General features: G+C 41.1%; 1 protein-coding gene across 2 annotated transcripts in view; it reads right to left on the minus strand.

The window, feature by feature from the left end:
- Positions 1-22,627, minus strand: part of GLRA2 (glycine receptor alpha 2) — a 173,549-nt gene that overhangs the window by 104,722 nt on the left and 46,200 nt on the right. For both annotated transcript variants that reach the window (XM_037157540.2, XM_037157541.2), the window contains exon 4: positions 17,559-17,782. In XM_037157540.2, coding sequence (XP_037013435.1) covers positions 17,559-17,782 — 224 coding nt within the window. The remainder of the gene's footprint in view (positions 1-17,558; positions 17,783-22,627) is intronic.

The following is a 22,627-nucleotide window of genomic DNA, read 5'->3' on the forward strand; positions in this document are numbered from 1 at the left end:
TCCTGCAGAAATGGGAAAACATAAAGCATTTAGAAGAGAGGAGCCTGCTCATCAGAGCCTGCGTGGTATCACCAAATTACAAGGCAGGCAAAGGAAGCCAACAAAACTTACTTGGCCCCTTCTGTAAGCTGCTAGCAGACCCCCACCAGAAATAAAGTGAATCATGATGCTGGAAAGCTAGGAAGTTCCTCCTCCTGTCTTTGAGCCTCGGTCAGGTCCATGGCTAGGACTGTTTTCACATTGCTAGAAAGACTCAAATTCATTATTTAACTTTTCAGCATTATGGTGGTCAGAAGTGCCTTGATTCATACTGGTTCATAAGGAACTCAGTAGTGTTAGAATTGGGAGTTTATTCCCTGTGAGAGATTCTTGAGGAAAAGAAAACCATTTGAGGAGTAAATACCATTTCAGATAGAAATACAAATTTTAGTGAGTGATCTGGTGGCCTAAAGTAAAGATTGCCAATGTACTATTTTAGGAGAGTTAATTCTGTTTTTTAAATATATTTTATTGATTATGCTATTACGCTTGTCCCATTTCCCCCTTTATTCCTCTCCACCCTGCTCCCCCCTCCCACCAGCATTTCCCCCCTTAGTTCATGTCCATGGGTTGTACATATAAGTTCTTTGGCTTCTCCACTTCCCTTACTATGCTTAACCCCGTCCCTGTCTATTTTGTACCTACCAATTATGCTTCTTATTCCCTGTACCCTTTTCCTATTCTCCGCCTCCCCCTCCCCATTGATAACCCTCCATGTGATCTCCATTTCTCTGATTCTTTTTCTGTTCTAGCTGTTTGTTTAGTTAGTTTTATTTTTTTTTTAGGTTCAGTTGTTGGTAGTTGTGAGTTTGCTGTCATTTTACCATTCATAGTTTTCGATCTTCTTCTATTTCTTACATAAGTCCCTTTAACATTTCACATAATAAGGGCTTGGTGATGATGAACTCCTTAAATTTGACCTTATCTGAGAAGCATTTTATCCGTCCTTCCAGTCTAAATGAAAGCTTTGCTGGATAGAGCCATCTTGGATGCAGGTCCTTGTCTTTCATGACTTGGAATACTTTCCAGCCTTTTCTTTCCTGTAAGGTCTCTTTTGAGAAATCAGCTGACAGTCTTATGGGCATTCCTTTGTAGGTAACTCTGGGAGAGTGAATTCTAATGGTCACAGTAGTCTGTATTGTTTGGAAACTAAGGACAAGGGGATGCTTCTGTGTTTCCGGAGAAGCAAGAGACTTTCAAGTACATGCTATTTCTTTGTTTTGGGACCACATCTAGGACACTGCAGAATACTCTAAAACCTCAGCAGTTTGTGAATGTGTCAGATGGGGTAGAACCTATGGTGTTCTTTTAGGATTACAATACTTAAGGAAAAATTAAAAAGTGATGATGATAGGATTAATAATCACAATCTGCTGAACACCTGCCATAGGTCAAGCACTCCCATTATTGTGTAGTCACGGAGTACTATCACAGGAGGAAGACAGCAGTCTCACTGTTTTTGAGCAAATTGAAGAGATTAGGCCACTTTCCCTGAGTCACAAAACCAGGTACCAAAGTTAGATTTGAACCCAATTTTAGCTGACATCCAAGTTCATTTACTATTTTCCACTCTACCACATTTCCTCCTTAGAAAAAGAATCGGTCACGAACTTATCATCCTCTTTTGTCTGTGAAGCCAGCAGAGTGGGTTGTAGACACCTTAGTTGCCTTGGACACCTTTTATTTTTCTTTAGGCATCCAGACTTCTCATGACCTATCCTTTATAAAACCCCCTCCAGCCTTCTCTGGCAGCCTCACAGAGTGGATGCATCATTGACCATGGATTCATTGACCATGGATCCAAGGAACTGGGTGGTTGACCCAGCTTATCCACAAGGAGCTATTTGACCTTGGCTGCATCTCTGGGCCTCACTCTCCACCCAAATCCCTATGCTGTTCAAAATCTCTCTGTTTCTAAACTGTGCATGAAGGTGACCAATTTAAAGGATTTCCTCTTATAGGAAATTTGCAGTCTTGAATATGATGAAAGTCTTAAGGGCAAGTTGTAATGCTTTTTTTAATTGAATTGATTAGAGTGACATTAGTTAATATACAGGTTTCAGGGCTATAATTCTATGAGCCATCATCTGTATATTGTATTGTATGGTCATCACCCCAAGTCAAGTCTTCTTCCATCACATTTATCCCCCCTTTACCCTCTCCTACCTCCCCTACTTCCTTTCCCTCTGGTCATCACCATCTGTTGTCTGTGTCTATGAGCATTTTTTTTTTAATCCCTTCACCTTTTCCACCCAGCTCCGCTAAGGTAGGAGCTTTCTGGCAATCTGGCAATATATAGGTGAGATATTTCTTGTCCCCATCTAAGTTTGTCATCCAACATCCTAGGACACAATCCACTCTCTCCCCAAGAACATAAGGACAGCCTTTCTTTACAGTGTAAGGCTGTTCAATCCTCTCAGTGGTACCTTGCAATGCCTGAGCCATGTGACATGCTAAGGTCAGAGAAATTTAACAGGATGCATCAAGTATCTCACAAGCGTGTCATCTTAATCCATCTAGACCTTAAGTGAAATTAGCCTGGGGGCAAGTTAGAAGTCAAGTTAAGAGTGCATCATAGCCCTGGCTGCTGTAGCTCAGTGGATTGAGCTCGAGCCTGCAAACCAAACAACCGTGGTTTGATTCCCAGTCAGGGCACATACGGGGTTGCAGGCTGGTTCCCTGCAGGGGACACATGAGAGGCAACCATACATTGATATTTCTCTCCCTCTCTCCTTCCCTTCCCCCCTAAAGATTAAAAAAAAGAGTGCATCATTAATATAACCCACATACAGGAAGAGGGGTGGAAGAGTCAGGGATCGGTCCCCAGCCTTTAAGGCGCCAAGGGCAAGTTTTGTGGAAGACAATTTTTCCATGGGGAGAGGGGAGGGTCAGGAGGTGGAGGTCAGGCAGTAGTGGGAGGAGCTAGGCTTCACTCCCTGGATGGTTGCTCGCCTCCTGCTGTGCGGCCCAGTTCCTAGCAGGCTAGGAACTGGTACTGGTCAGCAGCCCTGGGTTTCAGGACCCCTGGATTGAAAGGCATTGCCAGGCTGGCTGTCTGATCAGGATGCCGTTTAACAGAGTGGGTTTTAAACTCTGGTGGACATAGTGCCACCTGAGGGGGTCAGGTAGAAATTCAGATTCCCAGGCCCTCTTGGTAAGCAGCCCAGGTAATACTGCTCTGGGGTCCTGGAGCACGTGTTAAGAAACGCTGTCTCAGCATGTTCCAAGGGATGCTTTAACTACTGTCTACACGAGCAGTTTTCAACCCTTTACATCTCATGGCACACACACACTACTTACTAAAATTCTGCATCTGCAGCAAACCAAAGAATATATATTTTTGCCAATCTGACAAAATATAGGTATAATTTTGATTCATTCACATGGGATGGCTTCTGTGTTAGCTGTTGTCATTTTTTTTATTTGACAATCTGAGGGAAAAGAGGTCGCCCCTGACAAAATAAGTCAGGTATTGTATGTTTTAAAAATTCTTGTGGCACACCGCTTGAAAATCACTGGTCTCTATAATAGACTAAAGGAAGAAAATCTTGAAAGGGAAATAGGAACGAGGATTGAGAAAGGGCTCTGCAATTTTTCAATAGCACTAGCATTTTCTTTGGGAAATAGTACTTTCTATTTGAAATCAGGGCAAGACCATTAGGTTCAAGGAGCCTCCTAAGTACCTGGAACAGGGGTGGTGGCGTGAGGGCTCAGCTAATCAAGGGCCTGTTCACACTGGAGAGGCATGCTGGGAAAGTCAGGGTGATGAGACCAAGGTTAGTCCGCTGGCAAACAAGAGTATGGTGGGTGGGGCTAGAAAAGCTACTAAGAGAGGTGAGAGGACACTTTCCAGGTGCCATAGAGAGGACATCCAACCAACATGCTTATTAACACACACGAACATGCCCAGGTGGCAGTGGCATTGCTCAGGGTGGTGGCAGTGTGTCAGGGCTCTGTCTCTGATCTCTGACGAGAAATCAGCCATGCAGAAACTACAGGGGACATTGGGGAGGTGGACACAACATTCCCTGATTAACCTCAACTAAAAATGCACACAAGTTCACAGTGCTGGTCAAGGTCGAGGGCAGAACACACAGGAGGACCAGTTCCAGGTCCTTAGTGAGGAGGCATTAGGGTTAAACAGAATTCCTCCTGACTTGCAATCTAGTACATTCACTCAGCAATCTTTGGCAAGCATTAGTTGGGCCCCATGCACACCAGACACTTGAAAGAACAGTTTCTCTCTTGAAAGACAGCATAGTCTACTATCATTACTGTATGTTTATTTTAATGGAATATATCTCAATACTTGTACATTTATTTTTCAACTTTTAAAAGTTGTTTCTAAATCCCTGTTTAATGAATCCATGCTGCTTATATAAATCAGACACACATGAAGTGAATCAAGAAAAAGACATTTAATTAATCCCTTGGTGCCAACATAAGTGCTCACACTGATGGGTAAGTAGATAATAGACCCTTGCAGACCTATATCCTGAGGGAGCCCTTTGGGTTTATCAGGGAAGTATGACTTCCAATAATCATCGGATGTCCCTGAATCAAAACCCAGGGTACCCACAAAAAGATCTTGAGCCACAGTGAGCAAAAGCCCAGGCAAGAAATGGAAATGTTCAACTCAGCTGAAGGCTCTGGGGTTAAATGACTGTTTTGAAATCACTCGTCATATAAAGCACAGAGCAGGTTCTGCTCACCGCAGCCCTGAGCCGTTCAGCTGGCCCACAGGCAGGCACATATGGGGTGGCCCCTGGGAAGGCTTCCACATATAAAGGTTGAAAATTCATGCTGCGTAAATTATTAGGAGTTTCAGAAGGATCCCAGTGCATCAAACACCTGTCGACTGTTAGCTGCACATATCTAAACACGCATATATATATATATATATATATATATATATATATATGATTAACTAAAAGCTCCCATGCCTATTAAGATGCAAATCAAGGGAGAGAATTGCGTTTCAAGTGCTGTTAGTCAGTTCCTCCTTTGTGTATATGAGTGGATAGATTTCCACATTCCCTACTGATATCTCCAAGGGCAGACTGATACCGAGAGTAGCAAACAGAAGGATGGAAAACAGGGGTCAGAACAGTGTGTGGCAATGACACCAGAGATCAATGATTGTTTTTCCATATTGTCCAGGGCTGAACCTAAACCGCAGTTGGTTGTAAGTTGTACTATTCGACTCTGTCTTCTTCATTAATTCTGAATAAGAAAGTGTAAGACCTGTTTTGCCCCACTGACCTTGGGGGTTTGGAGGAGATGAATGGCGACACTGCTTGCTGATTCATCAGCTGTTCTACTCCTCTCCCCTGACTAAAATGCCAGGGAGTGACTAGGGAGGTCTGTGTTTACCAAACATTATGAAGGCACTGCAGAAAATCCCCACACGCCTGGAGCAGCACTAGCTGAGAGGGACAGAAATACAATATCTCCTCCCATCTGTGCCTAGTTTCTTCAGAAAATGTGCACCCATATGGTTGGCCCATGTTAATTAAGTCCAAATATGGACACGCTTCAACTTGGAGCACAACGAATAAATCTGCCGCTATGACTTTTCCAAATGCTGTGGTGGTTCTTTAATGAAAATGTTTTGAAGGTGTTGAATGGGCGAGGGCTTTATTGAACACCACGGGAACAGAGGGGTCGGATCATCACAGATTCAAATAACCCGTACTGCCCCAATTTTTAGTTACATCTTCCATTTTGAAGTCATTTTACTTCTACTATTATTTATACACCCAAACATTCGTGAAACTAAAATGCTGTCAGCCTGCACATTAACATAATGGGGCCTGACTTGTGCGTCCCACGGTCGCTATGTGTTTAAGTCCACAGAAATTGCATGGCGGCCTTGAGGTGAAGAAAGAGAGAAATGCCCCGTGTAGCAATTTTCTTAACCTTTTGTTTGTACTTTTGACAAAACAGAAAGAGAACACGCACTCATGCGCCAGAAATGTGGTTTTAAGAAAACTAAACCAACTTTGTGTCTGCAGACAGGGGAGAGGAAGATTGTGTTACTTTGCTGGTGTTTTGCTCCATGAAGACTTCCATTGCGGTAACTGGCAGAGAGTTAGTGGCCACGTTTCCGGCCGCAAAGGTTGGAGAGAGAACAGAGTGCTGGTCAGATGGTAGGATGGTCCCTCCTTGACTAGAGAACAACTGAAACTAGGCACCGTGCCTCAGTTTACTCTTAACAAGCAGCTAAAGTGGAGACCCAAAACATTACCTGAAAGAAGATGCAACTATCATGTCCATTATGAACTCATTGCCTCCCAATGGAGGAAACCCAAGGCCAGGCAACCCATCTGCCTGGGACTGAGCAGGGAAGGCGAGTGGAGCCTGAGTGTAATGGGCACCAAATAAGAAGTGTCCACATGTGTGGGTTAGGAGGAATAGGGAGACCTATCTCCCCCACGTTCTTCCCCCTTTTATCCCACAACCAAGCCTGGGGAATTACAATATTTACCAGACATTTAGTATGCGTCTGGAACTGAGAATAAATGCAGATCAAAGCAAGGTCAAGGGACTTCTCATGGTCACTTAGTAAATCTGGATTTGAACCCAGGTCTTCCTAAACCTCGGAACTGACACACGCCACTCTCTCGTAGCATTCTGTCTTTAATCTCCCGGCTCACTTAGTGCTTTCCATCCTTCATCTAACTGCTCGTGTTTGGAGAAATATCCCTGCTAAGATGAAAAATCAAATAAAGCATTTGTTCTGTTGTCCTTTGAAAGGAATGATGGATCAGATATGGGACAGGCTGTCTCTGACTGTGTGTCATGTGTGGAACTTCCTACAATTATGTATGTCCTTAATTGTCTTTCAGTGACTCTCCAATGATAAATCTATCTTCTTCAGAACAGATGCTGGTTTGTCATTTTAAATGCCAAACACAAGGATAGCTGAGCTTTGAGGATGGACAACTGTTTTTCCATTTTGAAGTGGAGCACCTTTCCTTTGGGTTGTGTGCTATGAGAATGTGCTAAAGTTAAATCAAGTGTCTCATAAGAGCCATCGTGATGCTATGTGTGTTTATTTGGAGATTAATGCCATCCAGGGAGCCTTTCAAAGGCAGCGCTGTGGACTGGGGAGAGGCCTATGTCAACATAAGCTGAGCAGGCTCACCAGGACCTCTGAATTTTCTTTGGCTTCCTGCCACAAGAAATTTCAGGTAACAGTTAATAGCAGATTAGCCCTTCAACTCTGCTGGCTCAACTCTGCCATGTGATTTCCATTAGTCTGCATATCCAAGTGATAATTGTCCCAGCAATGCATTTTTGTATAACTGTCTAAAAGCATATAAACCTATAATTCATGAACACATTCTAAAATAATATCTCATAGATGCTGCTGCTGATTGAATCATAGGGTACGAATGATCTAATTTGAGATCAGGAAATTTCTGCGTAGGGAGTTCAGTATTCAGTACTTGTCATTGTGTGAACTCTATATTGAATGTTAGGCTGCCTCGTAACTACAGGTAGTCCGATCTCCTCTGTCCCACTCCAAAATCAGGTTCCTCTCCTCAGGAGCTGGATATTCAGTTTGGGAGAGGAAGGTTCAAAGACCCTAAAATAGTTTGAGATAGGTACCTTAAGTTTATTGTTGACACTATTCCATGTGTCCCCATTTTCCCCTTTGTCCACCTCCACCCAGCCCTTAACCCCCTCTTCCCTCAGGCCATCACCACACTGAGGTCTGTGTTATGGGTTATGCGTGTATGTTCTGTGGCTAATCCCTTCAACCTTCTCTCATTCCATCCCCTCCCACCTTCCCTCTGACAGCTGTCAATCTGTTCCATGTATCCATGCCTCTGTTTCTATTTTGTTCATCAATTTATTTTGTTCATTAGGTCTGACAAATAAGTGAGGTCATATGGTATTTGTCTTTCACTGACTGGCTTATTTCACTTAGCAAAATGCTGTCCAGGCCCCTTAAGTTTAAAACCTCTCCTTGCTGACTCCCAAGATCCAAGGGACATGAGGGTCCCGCTTTTATTTCCTCATTCAGAAGGAATTTTGTGGTTTGGGAAGGAGGAAGTCATTTTGAGTAATACACTTATGATAGAGCTAGAAGGAGCCTCAGGCTTCATCTGTCTCTTCTCCTGGTTCAAACTCATTTTATAGGTCAGGAAACTGAGACTCAGAATGATAAGCTGATATGGTTAGAGAGGCTGTTCTAGAAGCCTGGAGGGTATAGTAAATGATGTAAGTGTGGAGCTCCTGATGCCTTGAGCTACTTTCTCGATATTCTGTTCTTTGCACCATTGCTTTCAAAGCAAACTTTGATGAATGTTAATGTAGTGGGAAGATACCTTCAAAAGGAGGAAAGCTTGCTGGTTGCTATTGCTAGTTCCACCAGGCAAACGGTCAAGAACAAGTGGTCACGCCAGCTGCCATGTATTTCTTTGCACAGTTTCCTCTTTTCCCTTATTCTGTTGTGTTTGCACCAATATTATGTCCTTGAGTGTATGGGTATTTCTGGACCAGATCAAGACCTCAACAGAGCTTTATAGCACTTTAAGAGAGTCTGTCATGTACAGAACACACTTCCTACACTTTAATACTTCTACCCTCCACCATGCGTTTTTGAAAACTACTGTCCAAAAATACCCCTTCCACACCACTTAGCGCAGCTTTGCTGAATCCACCAGTGCATGTTCATGGCAGCACCTCCCACCCTCCCAGCTTTGCTTGCCTCTAGGAAGAAGGGAATCATCGTGGTTTCCATGGCATTGCCCGGCACTTCTCTGAAGCTTAATTCTGATGTGGGCGCTTCTGTTACAGTCATTAATTACTGCATTAAATCAAGTCACAAAACTAATGAGGATTTGGACATAGAGTTGGAAAACGAGAGTGTAATTTTGCCTGGATTATAGGATATAAAGATAAACATGGTCCAAATAAGCACAGGGAAAAAAAATCTGCTTTTTATAGCTGCTTTCTAACAGAAAATATGGGCTTACGTGTCTCATCAAAATGGAGAGTAAGACAATCAAAGTATCACCATTGGTAACATTTAAACAGGGTTTATTCCACTGTACATTTTTTTTTGGCTCTGACATCTAAATAGAGAATGTTCTTTTTCCCTATGGCATGGAAATCATTGCGCAACTGAAGATAAAACCTTTCGAAGTTCTTGCATCAGACCTTAGGAAGAGTTGGGAAAGGGAGGCTATGTGAAAAAGGCTGTCCTTTCATGTGTGCAGGTACCACTGGTCATTAGGATGTTGGGAGAGCAGCGTTGCATATCTGTCCAGAAAGCTACACTCCCCGTCCTCTCAGTGGTGCCTGTAATATCTGCCATTTGAGGGAAGAGGCATGTCAGTCCCGAAGAGTTCTTTATACAACTCACGTACTACTAGGAAGGTGCAACACCGACTCATCAATACCTGGAACTGTGAATGGAATCAAAAGGGAATAACAAACCAATCATCTCCAGCACCATAAAAGAATAAGTTGCAGTTCAGACAAGGTTTCACAATGAGAGTGGCAGCTACCTTGGTGATGTGAGGTGCTGCTGTGGAGGGACCATCCTATAATCATTTAGGGTTTGGAGGGCTATCTGCAGTCGGAGTGTAGCAAAGGCCCCCAGGTACCTTGTCAGTCAAATAAGACACTGAAGGCATATAGTATTTCCTTAACAACATCGCTATGGTCATACCCCTACTGGAGCCGTGCAGTAAACCTTGAAGAAGTTGTTAACGGAGGACCTTTGCTCCCTTAAGAAAACTAAGGACCTTTTCCTTAAAAAAAAAAAAAGGATTTAAATAACCTAATATGCAAAATATATGTACAACTTTAGGGGAACTTTAAGGACCCCCTGCAGTTTTTATCTAGCCCTCAGATTAAACAGCCCTCAGGGAATGGGGCTGTTCCATCCTCAGTGTCTGAAGTTTGTAGGGATCTGTCTTTGTCAGTTAACTCATTGTCTCAGAAGCTGGAACAGAACGCACAATCATTAAATTAAAAGAAAATACCAAGGACCCCTGCTTGCCAAACCCTGTTGATTTACTATGACCCCACCCCACCAAAGTTGCAGGCCCACCCAAACTGTTTCTAGTGCCTTCTTCATACAAATGTCTTGTCTTGGCTCGTGCTTCAGGCTTTCCTAAAATCTCTCAAATGAGCAGCATCTGGCCACAGTGTGCCTCATACCTCTCACTAAGTTGCCCTAGGCTTGGCACTAGTGATGGCAAGCCATAGCTTTCAGCTTGGCCTCTTCTGGGCACCTCCAAGCCCAGCACAAGTAGCAGTCAGCTTCAGATTGCTTTACAGGTCAATCTGGGTGGCCTTGCACAGAACACGAGTGGTGGTTGACCTTGGCCTGCACCTCCTGGAAGGCCCCAAAGCCAGCACACCTCATGGACAGCTTCAGACCACACTGAAACACCACCCAAGCACCTCCACAGCGACACACTCAAAGCGTGGATGCAGTGGGTACCAGAGCCCTGCTGCAGTAAGTCCAGCTATGTGGAGTAGGCCCCCACACAGCTGATCCTCCACTATGGCTGGTAGTTGCAGCCAGTCTTTGCAACTGATCAGCCTGGGGGTAAATTCCTCCTACTGATGTGCTAACAGCAATCAAGGATCAACTACAACAGGAGCATGTAAACAGGCTACACTGTGGGGGTGGGGGTATACAAGTGGAGTGCCCAAACTTGGGTGATCAGGGAGGCTGTGCCACAGGACATCTACTGCATAGGACCATTCTACCAAGCTCAGGAGGCATAGCAGCTCTACTTAACACACAGAAACAAACACAGGGAGGCAGCCAATGAGGAGATGAAGAAATATGTCTCAAATGAAAGAATAAAACTCTAGTAAAAGAACTACACAAAACACAGACAAGCAAACTGCTATGAAGAATTCAAAACACTGATTATAAGGATACTCAATGAGTTTAGTTAGGGGAAGAGTAGTTGAACTTAGAGAGAACGTCAACATCGTAAAAAAGGACATGGAAAACATGAAAAAGAGCCAGTCAGATATGAAGGATATACTAACTGAAATGAATAATTTATAGGGACTCTATGGTAGAGTAGATGAATCTGAGAATCAGATCACCAATTTGGAATATAACAAAGGAAAAAAACACCCAATCAGAACAGGAAAAAGAAAAAAGAATCCAAAAAAACATGAAGATAGTGTAAGGAACTTCTAGACAACTCCAAACATACCAACATTTGCTTCATGGGGGTGCTGGAAGGGAAAGAAAGAACAAGAAATCGAAATCCTATTTGAAAAAAGTAATGACAGAAAATTTCCCTAACCTGGTGAAAGAAATAAGACATACAAGTCCAGGAAATGCAGATGGTCCCAAACAAGATGAATGCAAAGAGGCCCACACCACATCATAATTAAAATGCAAAAGGCTAAAGACAAAGAGAATCTTAAAAGTAGTAAGACAAAAAGCAGTTAGTTACCTACAAGGGAGCTCCCATAAGACTATCAGATAATTTCTCCACAGAAACTTGGCAATCCAGAAGGGAGTGGCAATAAACTTTCAAAGTGCCAAAAACAAGGACCTGCAACCAAGATTACTCTACCTAGCAAAGCTGTCATTTATAAAAGAACAGGTAAAGAGCTTCCCAGAAAAGAAAAAGCTAAAGCAGTTCATGACCACCAAGCTGGTATTACATGAAATACTAAAGGGTCTTCTTTAAAAAGAAGAAGAAAAATATTTAAAAGTGAACACTAAAATTGCAATGAATACATATTTATCAACAATTGAATCTTTAAAACAAAACAAAACAAAAAAAGAAACAGAACAGAAACAGCCTTATAGATACAGAAAACATTTTGACAGTTGCCAAATGGGAGGGTGATAGGAGCAAATGGGTAAAAAAAGTGAAGGGGGTAAAAAGTACAGATTGGTAGTTACAAAATAGTCATGTGGATGTAAAGTACAGCAAAGGGAATACAGTCAATAATATTGTAATAACTATGTGTGGTGTCAGGTGATTACTAGGTTTACTGGGAGGGTCACTTAGTAAGTTGGATACTATCTAACCATTGTTGTGTATACCTGAAACAGATATAATATTGTATATCAACCATAACTGAAAAATTAAAAATGATATAAAAATACCAAGGGACCCTAGAGTATACTGCAATGCCAGTTTTGACTGTTTGTTCATATACCAAATATTTTATTTTACTAATGCTCTTAACAAAATCATCTATTTTCCAAAACTGAAGAAATAGAGGTTCAGAGAGATGATAAGTTTTCCTAGGTCACACAGCTACTTCTGAGGTCAGAGACTCAAGCCCAAATGTATTTGACTCTAAAACCCTATATTATGTCCACTATAGTATGAGAAGCAACCAAGATCACATTCAACATCATAAGGTTCAGAGTAGGGACCCCAAATGTAATACAAACTGACAAATGTGAGATGAAGAACGTTTTGGTGCTGAAGTGGAACGCAATCAAATTAAATCAGCAACACAGTGTTGGTGACCAACCGGATGGCCACTAACTTGTGGAACAAAAATGTTGGAAAGCAAAACAATGACATAATCCCTCCATTCTTCCAAAAATGGTTGGAAAATGCAACTAATTTAAGTTGTAGCAAGTGTGATTTCAAATAAGAAAGAATTTCTGCACATTGTTAGAGCAACATTATTATTATAGGGTCTGAAGAAAGAAAATAAAATTTCCTTCTCGAAAAGTCTATAAAAATACAATGTCTTTAACAGGTTGCCTGAAGGTAGGGAGTTGGCTTAATGAGTCTCATCAGCCCTTTGATCTCTGGGAGAGTGAAAGTTTTCAGAAAGTAAATATGCTATTTAAGCTACACATGCTATATAAAACCATCAAACAGAGTTCCCCCTTTGAAAATCAATTGTTGCACCTTGAATTCAAACAGTCTTTTTAGACATTTGCAAAATTTGAAGATATTCTATGTTCTCATCCTAAATCTTACCTCCTTCCTCCAATAAGCCTTTAAAAACTAAGCCCCTGAAAGTTGGTTCCAAAATGATGTGTCTTTGGAATTGTATCTGTTTGTGTCTTTGGACTTAAAAAAAGAGTTGGACTTAAAGACTTGAGTTGAAGTCCATATAGGACTGATGTGGGGTAGGAGATGGCAGCACTGAAATAGAAATTGCTTCTTTCCCTAGATCTCCTATGTATAGGCTCCCTTTACTTTAGTGCTCCTCATTTCCAAAAGAAGTCACTTCCTCATTGGTAAAACAAAGGTGTTGGATTAGATATTTTGCAAGGTAAGCCTTCACATTAAAAAGTCATGCATCTATAGAAGTCAGAAGTCTGGCTGAAAATTCTCAGAAGCAATGGGAAGTAAAGGAAGCACAAATATTAGTAAAGACATTGGGGACATGTGAGACAAGCTGCTTCCTTCCAAAAATACTCCCCTTCTTTTTTTTCTTTCATTTTGCATACCACACACCATGATGCCCTGATTTCTGCAGTTTATTGTATTTAATTCAACAAATATTGTCTGAGCAATGATGCGTACTAGATTTGAGGCTCACCTCACTATTCTGTTACGGACTCAGACCTTTTTAACTAACATGAATTTAGAATTTGTCTTTGAGGAGAGTATAAAAAGCAAGATGTGTGACCTTGTTTACACTTTGGTCAGAGATGATCAATACTTAATGGAATGGGTCAACAAAGACTTTAAAACAGAGTGTAAGATCAAATATAGTAAGGGAGTGAATGTTAAAGGAGAACCCAGAAGAGGAGTGGACAGAATCTATAGGACTCTCATAGGGTTCTGATCAACTGTCCCCTCTTTTTTAAAACTCCTGCCTTTTGGGAAAAGTTATATAAAGTGTGCTGATGTCTTGCTTGTTATGAAATCAAGGGACTGTTGTGTCTGGCCATTAAACCTTGGGCTTTGATTTCCATGCAGAATTAATTCTACCTCTGCTCCTACAAAGCTAAGAAAGCATGGAATTGTTCCTGGGTGGAATGCTCTTAACCATTTGCTTTAGGTTTCAGGAATATGCAAGTACAAAATATCACCGTGGAATATTTTTAATGTAGACCAATGGTTAAGAAATTATTTAAATGTGTAGGATGGAGGCAATTCATGAGTTTATATTCGGTACTTCTGTTGTACCTCTTCCTTGTATCTTTCTTAACTCTCTTCATCATACTGGATTTCTCTTCTTAGGCATCCAACCTGCTGGTTCTCACTATTCCTCATGGACATCAACTGTACTATCAGAAAGAAGTTTTCGTATCAGCCCTTTACAGCTTAGTATGAATTTAGGCCAGTATACGCTATCCACTGTATATGTATTGTAAACCTGAGAGTAGAGGGAAGGTCCTTCCTAATGGAGTGTCAGCAGGGACTGTCCAGGGTGCTGACCTTTCACATACCAGATACTATAGCCCACTTGGCCTTAAACTTGTGTTAGACCTGGGCATATTCAACTTGGCATATATTAGCAGTAATTACTTCATAGCCTCTAGTTATATTGAGTCCAGTGACTCAGGTAAATAGGAATGTGAGTACTTGCAACACCCACGTTCTAACAATACTTTGGTAACAGAGTTCATTTGCAAAGTCACAGTCACTTTTCTCTTCCTTGTTTTCTATTTATTCCTGTTAGTTAATTTATCTGATGTCTGTCTGCCATGTCAGACTGGAGCTCTTCCAGAACAGGTCCCACCTCTTACTCAACTCTGTATCTCTAGGCCTAACACAGTGTCTGGCTCACTGAAAACCCTTCAGGGCAAATGATCAAGTTCCTGCAGTTCAAATCTGCCAAGAGCTGTGTTTCCCTAAGATGACATGCCCAGTTCTCCTACTGCAAGGATCTCTCCCTCCAATTTTATGCAATGCCAACTATGAAGGGAAAGCAAGCCCAGCCCGCCACGGAATAAACTCCACTCAATCCAAAGCTATTGTTAAGAGAGTTTCAGAGCCTGTAATATGCTACAGTTGGAACCAGAGAGAGAACTGCCTCCGAATGTAGGTGCAGGGAACATTACATTCTTCATGGTTGTAGAATAGAAAGGCCTTCATGAAACCAGAGAAAAAAACTGGTTTTATTTCAGCAGTGCAAGATGCCAGGTATATACTACAGCAAATGCCACTCAAAGCCCAGAGGGTTAGCTGGAGCAGCTGATGCCCCGTGCTGCTTTTTATAACTCTCCTTCCCTGTACCACGCTCTACATATGTCCCATTTCATCAGGTCACATCAACTTGGGTTGTGCCCAGTACCGCATCTTACATCAAACACATCACTGCATGAAATATTTTGTTTCCTTAAGAACTTTTATAAAAATAAAGGCAACATTTCTTAAAAATAAAATAGGGGGATTTCCTGGTTCTTTGTGCAAGCGGTGACTTTGCTGCTTTTTGCAGATCAGCAGCCTCTTGTGTTTCATAAAACAGTGGGGCTGCCAGCCTTCAGCAAGCTGTGAAGTTAACTAGGTTTTAACGGTGGTGACTCTGTAAACCTGGGAAATTTGCAAAGACACTAGCTGTCCAGTGTTTTTGGGTAATAATATTGGAGGGAAAGGAAGAATTTTATAAAGGAGCTTTAAAATGTCAATATTTATTCAATGTATTAGATATCTCTAATTCACAAGACATTGCCTAAACCACAGGGGTGTCAAACTCATTTTCACCAGGAGCCCCATCAGCCTTGTGGTTGCCTTCAAAGTGCCAAATGTAATTTTAGGACTGTATAAATGTAGCTGCTCCTTAGCTGGGGGCAAGGAGCTCAGCGCTGCTGCTGGGTACAAACAGGGTGGAGGGCCAGATAAAACCAGCATTTGGCCCGCAGGCTCTGTGCTTGCCACCTGTGGCCTAGGGCCTTTGAGAGGGGTTACAAAAGATGCAAGATCCAAGTATTTTGACTTTGAAGAGCCTACTAATTAGAAACAATGTTAACTTTAAAATACAGACGCTGTTATTTTATGTATTGATTATATACTCTGTGTCATGTACTGTGAAGCATTTTTATGTACTATGTTTCAGGGGTTGGCAACCTATGGCCAAAGGATCACATCTAGTCCACTGCCTATTTTTATACATCAAGTTTTATTGAAATGTAGCCACACCCAATGGTTGAGTATTGTCCATGGCTGCTTTTGTGCTACAATGGCACAGTTGAGTAGTTGTGACAGAATTGAGACAGTCTGACTTGCAAAGCTAAAATACTTACTATCTGGCCCTGACTGATGTAGCTCAGTGGATTGAGTGCCACCCTGTGAAGCAAAGGGTTGCGGGTTTGATTCCCAGTCAGGGCACATGCCTGGGTTGCAAGCCAGGTTCCCAGTAGGGGGCACATGCGAGGCAACCACACATTGATGTTTCTCTCTTTCTCCCTCTTTTCCTCTAAAAATAAATAAAATCTTCAAAAAATAAAATACTTACTATGGGGCCCTTTACAAAAAAGTATGTGCTCTGCATCATCCATTCTCACATGAATAGTCAGAGATAAATATGGTGTTTCCCATTTTATAATTAAGGTAACTGAGGGTTATTACAAGTTATGTTACTTAGTATGTGGTGAAGTCTGGATTTGATTTTGGATCTGTTTTCTTCCAAAAATCCATGATCTTATGTGCAGAAAGAACAAAAATATGATGTAGGAAGGAATAAAAGCTTTATAGCTTCACAGAGAAACTGTTACTAGAATTCAGTAAAAAGATTATTTTGAGCCTGGGGTGATAAAGATTCTGGAGATTATATTTGAATATAAAAGCAAAAATTCATCTTAGGGGTTGTCTATCCCAAGCTAAAGCCCAGGAAAAGTTCAGAAATCAAATTCACATGTTCAGTTAGAAACAGAGCTGGAATTAGAATGAGTTTTCCATGCGAAGTGTGAGTGGAACGTATGCTGTCAGTTACTGTGATGAGGAGTTGAATTTCTGTGTGCATGTGGGTGGGTGTTAAATGTTATGGAATAGCAGAATTATTTGAAATGAGACTTTGTACATTACATTCAATGGTCATTGAACTAAGGGGCCTCTACTTCCTTTATGGAATCAATCAAAACACATCTGTGCAGGTATTTACATGGTACCATCACCCTTCCACCATCCTACCAAATATATATATTTTAAAGTATATTTTATTGATTGTGCTCTTTCAGGTATCCCACTTTTTCTTCCCTTTCTCCCCTTCCACCCTGTATCCCCCCATCCTCCAGCATCTCCCCGCTTAGTTCATGTCCATGGGTTATACATACAAATTCTTTGGCTTCTCCATTTCCTATACTATTCTTAACCTCCCCCTGTCTATTTTGTACCTACCACTTATGCTATTTATTCCTTATACCTTTCCCCTCATTCTCTTGCCTCTCCTTCCCCACTGATAACCCTCCATGTAGAGAACCATACTTCTGAGACCATGGGAATTTCTGGCACCCTCAGCAGCTTTAAGATTCAAAAGCTAAACAAAAGACCACGAAAGCCAAATATTCAGATATATCTTGCCATGCAGAATTAGGCATTTCTACTCCAGGAGAAAAATGGAGAAGTGAACAGGTGCAGCCAAAGGAAGCTTACCTGATACTGTAGAGCACTTTGCCATTTTTTGAAATCCGAAGCAGTTTGTTGTCGGTGGTGACATCATGGAAGTTGGCACCCTTCTCATTGGCAAAGAACAAATCTGGTTTCCAAATGGAGTCCAGCATCGATGGGTCCAAGTCCAGGGAATCATCAGGATACTCGCTATATGCCAACCGTGAATCATTCCACTGTTGTCTCAGAAAAATGTTCACTCGGTAATCCTATAGAAATGCCACGCACAAGAGTTACATATCGCCCACTCTGGCATATGAGGTTCATTTACATTTCCCCTTCACTCTTCCCCGATCTGGTGGTGTCTGAGTGAACCAGTCTGTGTGTGCCTCAGTCAAAAACGAACCGCTCAGTTCTATTAGGAGTAGGAACAGAGGGGAGGAAAAAAAGAAGACTCAACCAAACCCGGTTGACTTGGTTGAATTTTTATGTTTAAAGTATTCATTCTGGGAGGAAATAATACCAACTGAAGCTGATTTTTTGCTATAGAAAAGTAATGATGAGTACAGAAGTCAGTCTGTGATGACAGATTGTCAAACAAAGGTGATTCATTTTCCAAATCAAAAATGACACGATCTCTTTCCTCATGCTGCTCAGATTCTCTGCGCAGAAGCAAACCCATGTTGTACTTTGAGTAGTGGAAATCTTCTTATAAAACTCTTACATAATGGGGTGATATTTTTAAATTCATAAATATAAATATTAAAATGCTTCATGTTGACAAGATAATTCCCTCACAGCTACTTACTTTTGGAATTCTTAAATATTTTATCATTTCTCGGAATGGGTTTTGTCTACAGTAGTCAACTTGGTGCTTCATCAAAACAGATCTTTTTCAAGTTCTCCTCATCTGAGCACCTTCTGACAAAGGTGGTCCTCCCCGTGGGAGCCTCAGGTATACCTTATTATTCTCATTTGGTCTGGGAGTTTCCCTCTGTGCCAATGAATCAGCTTCAGGCAGTGACTGCTCTCCTGGGGATTTCTACTCAGAGGTCTTTAGGGTCATGAAACCTGTTTCTTTGCTTGATAGACTGGACCCCAACAGAGGTCTCCACAGTATTTCTTTCTCAAGTGGGGCTATAGCTTAGAGCTGATGGTTGTCCACTCCTGCCACTTGTGGCCATTTAGGGTAACATGTACTCATTCTTTCTTACTCTTTTTCCTTTACCCTTTTTACTTGTATTTGCTCTTTTCCCATATCTTTGGCACCTGAATTTTTCGGTAATTGTTTACATTCCTCTAATGGTGACCATCTCACCCTAGGTTGCCAGAGAACTTCCTGGTATTAGCCCCAAAGTCCCACATTCAGGGAACCCACTCAGTTCCAGGCCAAATTAAGATGGTTAGTTACTGTACCAGGTAAAATGGACAGCACCTCAGGATGGTCAATTTTGCTTAATGACCCTTAAGGCCAAAAGATTAAAAAATGACTACATTAAAAAAATGACTCATTATAAATGACTACAAAAAATGTCGCATATGGAAAAGAGGTTCAATCCAGTTCCTTGTATATATTACTAAACTATACAAATGCCCATGATTTCCTTTCAAGTACAGCCATCCTGATGGTCAGGCTGATAGAGTATTTTGAAGGTGGCAGTTTTTGGAAAGAGTGCCCAATGGAGGGGACCTAAAGAATGCTAATAATCAAATAGTTACTAACTTTTGAAAATCAGTCCTCAAACCCACCTCATGAGGAAAGGCTGAAATAGTTTAAAAAAAATATCCTTAAGGTTCTCAACTGTAGAACCTAAGAACTTTCTGACTTGGGAAATGTCATCAGCTGACTTTTACTGGAGATTATACCAGGCTTTGCACAGCAAGTTGTCAGACCGAAGAGGGTGCTGTTGCGGGCCCAACCCTTCCACCATCCCAGCCTCTGTGTTCACTGTGTGCATGCCACCCACAGTGCGTGAGCCAAGGGAATGGCAAAACCTCAGAGTTTTCCTCATCGAGTACTCTGGAGTTGTCCAAAGGGACCAGAAAGTTGTAACTGGAAAGAGATTTCCAGGTCTATGTTTCCTCGGCAACAAGAGTTACTGGAAGATTTGGAGTTATACATGAGTAAAGAGGAAAAGGTGTGATTTGTGGAAAATCAAAAATAAGACTGTTGAAAACATCATAATGCAATGTAAGCATGGGCCCAATACATCAACTGTGAGATTTTTTTAAAGGTTTCCTTGGCGGGGGAAATGCAGCTTCTCCACTGTTTGGTGGCTACCCCTTTTATTTCCCTTAGATTGAGAACCAGTTTTCTATAACAACTTTTTTTTCCCTCTCTACTTCAGCGGGAAGTAGGAGAGAAAGGGTCCTCATCCTGTAACCAATTCTGAAGGTAGAGAAACTCTAAGTACAGGAGCATAATGACAGCTGGAAGTAACAGGAGTGAATGGGTTAGATATTTTAGTCTGTGAGGAGGCCAACAAGGTGCCCCCAGGAAGTAATCATAGCATGGGAGAGGCCATAAGTAGCTGGCTGGAGAGTATTGGGTGGCAAAATCACCAAGAGAAGTCATTGCAATCCTCCCTTGAACTTGAGAATGATTTAAAGATGCATATTGACAGGCTCTAGAGAGTATCACATTAGTGACATACCATATGAAAAGAGTTGACCTTTTAAAAATATCTCAATATAAATTTTCCCAGCTAATGTACATATTCTTACAGTCTTTCCCACAAGTATTCTCCAGTGTTTCCTGGTTTTCTTATTTTGAATTTTATATAGAGAGAAAATAATGAAATAGATTCTCTCAGTATTACAACTTGAAAATGATCTTTGAATCTATCATTTTACAGTAGAACCATTAAATGTCTAACAGTTAATTTGAAAAAAAAATTAGTCCCCCTATTTGTAAACAAGGATAAATGGGAAACTAAGAGGAGAAAATATATTTTATGCCACAATTCCAGGAATGATACAAAGCAAGGGCTTTATTAGATCTTTTGGAAGTGTTTGTTGTTTATGATATATGGGAATTAAATTGTCCATAATTTTGTTTATGATGACACACACTATTGTCAAATACAAAAAACCCTGAAAACCCGTGGGGATAGAAACAGATGCCCAAGGGTCTAGAAAAGTCGATAGCTAAAGACAAGACTTCCTGTGGCTGTGCCTCTGTAATTTTTTTAGTTTGCTATCATTTGCTGTGTAGGGTAGAAAGTGACACGTGTGATTTATCTGTGCCTCACCTCTGGTTGTTTACAAATAGGTTTATTCTCTCAGGAGATTCCAAACCACAGGAGGTAGTTATATTGTTCTGTAGCCTCTCTTTGTCTTAATTTTGCTTCTAAGGTTAATGAGATATTAAGGAGGAAGTAAATATTGAGAGATGTGCTTAAATGCAGACTGAATTTTCTTTTATACTTTCATCTCTCTCCAGAGACAGATTCTACTTCAAATATTTTCTTGTATTAAGATTGGTTTTCTTATGATTGACTATCTGTGTATTGGGGTAGGTAATGCAAACATTCAAATTAAAAAATATTTATGTATGAATATATTTATGTATACATATATGTGTGTGTATGTATATACACACATATCTTATTTTTTCAAAAGCTGTAAGTCATATAACCTTTGTTGTATTCATAACACAGGCAATACAAGCATCTTCATTCCATACTGTTATTTCCTATAAAATGGAGAATTTCTAAAGTTTCACTTATTCTGGTAACTTCTAATAGTATGCCGTCACAAAGATAGTTTCCTTAAACTGAGTTGTAATATTACATTTAGTCTGGCATCTGTAGGTAGAGATCACCACTCTGCCTTATTTATACTCTTATTAAGCCTCACTGTTGCTCTTATTAGTTTTATGTGCATACATTTTAACCCAGTCATGTAATAATGTCACCAAAGACTAGGGTGTGCTTTGTTGACTCCCCTCAGTGCCTATGTGTCCCTTTGGTTTAACCTCTGACTGCACAGCAGTACAGTTTGCATCATCTGGAGTCCGTGCCAGCTTTGCTATAAGAAGTTAGCCTTGAATTTGAAATTATGGCACAGCAGTTACTTTATGATGAATTCAGGCTTTAACATTGTGTTGTTAATTTAGAGGCTAAGGTCACCTTATATCTCAGTTTAACAAAATGCCAGGCATGTGGTAGATTGTTAGTTCTTCTTTTCAAAATCAGAAATAAGAATTGCAACTACCTGCTATTCCTGATAAGTTAGCATCTCCATATGAACTGCTTATGCAGCTGTAGAATGAAAGGAAGTCCATAGTGTCATTTCAGCAGTTACAGCACAGTGTGCGTTCTTCTAAGGAGCTGTCTATCTCGTATCCAGTTCCTTGGGAATGTGATTTCAGATCAGAGATAAAACAACTCTGTACCCTGCAGCAGTAACCAGCAGAGCCTGGGGAATTGATCCTCTGGGGCAGAGTTTTGAGGAGCTGAGGTCTTGTTCTGAAGATGCTTGCTGAATGGGCATATTTTGCACACTTTCAGATCTTGCTCTCCCCTTCTTCAAATGTGTTAAATGAGGAGGGTGTCAGGATCTGATGCAGTGGCATGGGTGGTGTTCCAACACCCACAGGTCCAAATTACACTCTTACCTACCCACAACCTTCCAGGCAGCATTAGGAAGCTTTGAGGAAACTACCTCTTCTTTCTGATGGCCTATCCCTGGGAGAGAGTTGCATGCAGGTAGCACACAGATACTCTGGACCTTTACTGACATGATTGCTATTCCCAAACTATGCCTTTAAATCAGGGAAGAGGGGGTTGCAAATATACTCCCCATCATGTAAATTCACTTGCCATCAACAGCTAAAGAAAAGGGGAAAAGAAAGAAAAGGAAATGGTAAACTCACATTCCAAAACTAGTATTTAACCTGTCTCATTACACATCCCTTACTAGTCTTTTGGAACCACACACACACACACACACACACACACACACACACACACACACACACACACAAATTTTGTTCCACTGAATACTGTGAATGGGGTCAATTAGCAATGACCATCCACAAATCCCTGTGGCTTTAATGAACAAAAGTACGTATTTTGGAATAATGTATGTCATCATGGTGATCCATACAAATG

The sequence above is a fragment of the Artibeus jamaicensis genome, unplaced genomic scaffold, assembly GCF_021234435.1.
Source record: "Artibeus jamaicensis isolate MK-2021 breed Jamaican fruit bat unplaced genomic scaffold, CSHL_Jam_final scaffold_1283, whole genome shotgun sequence".
NCBI lineage: Eukaryota > Metazoa > Chordata > Mammalia > Chiroptera > Phyllostomidae > Artibeus > Artibeus jamaicensis.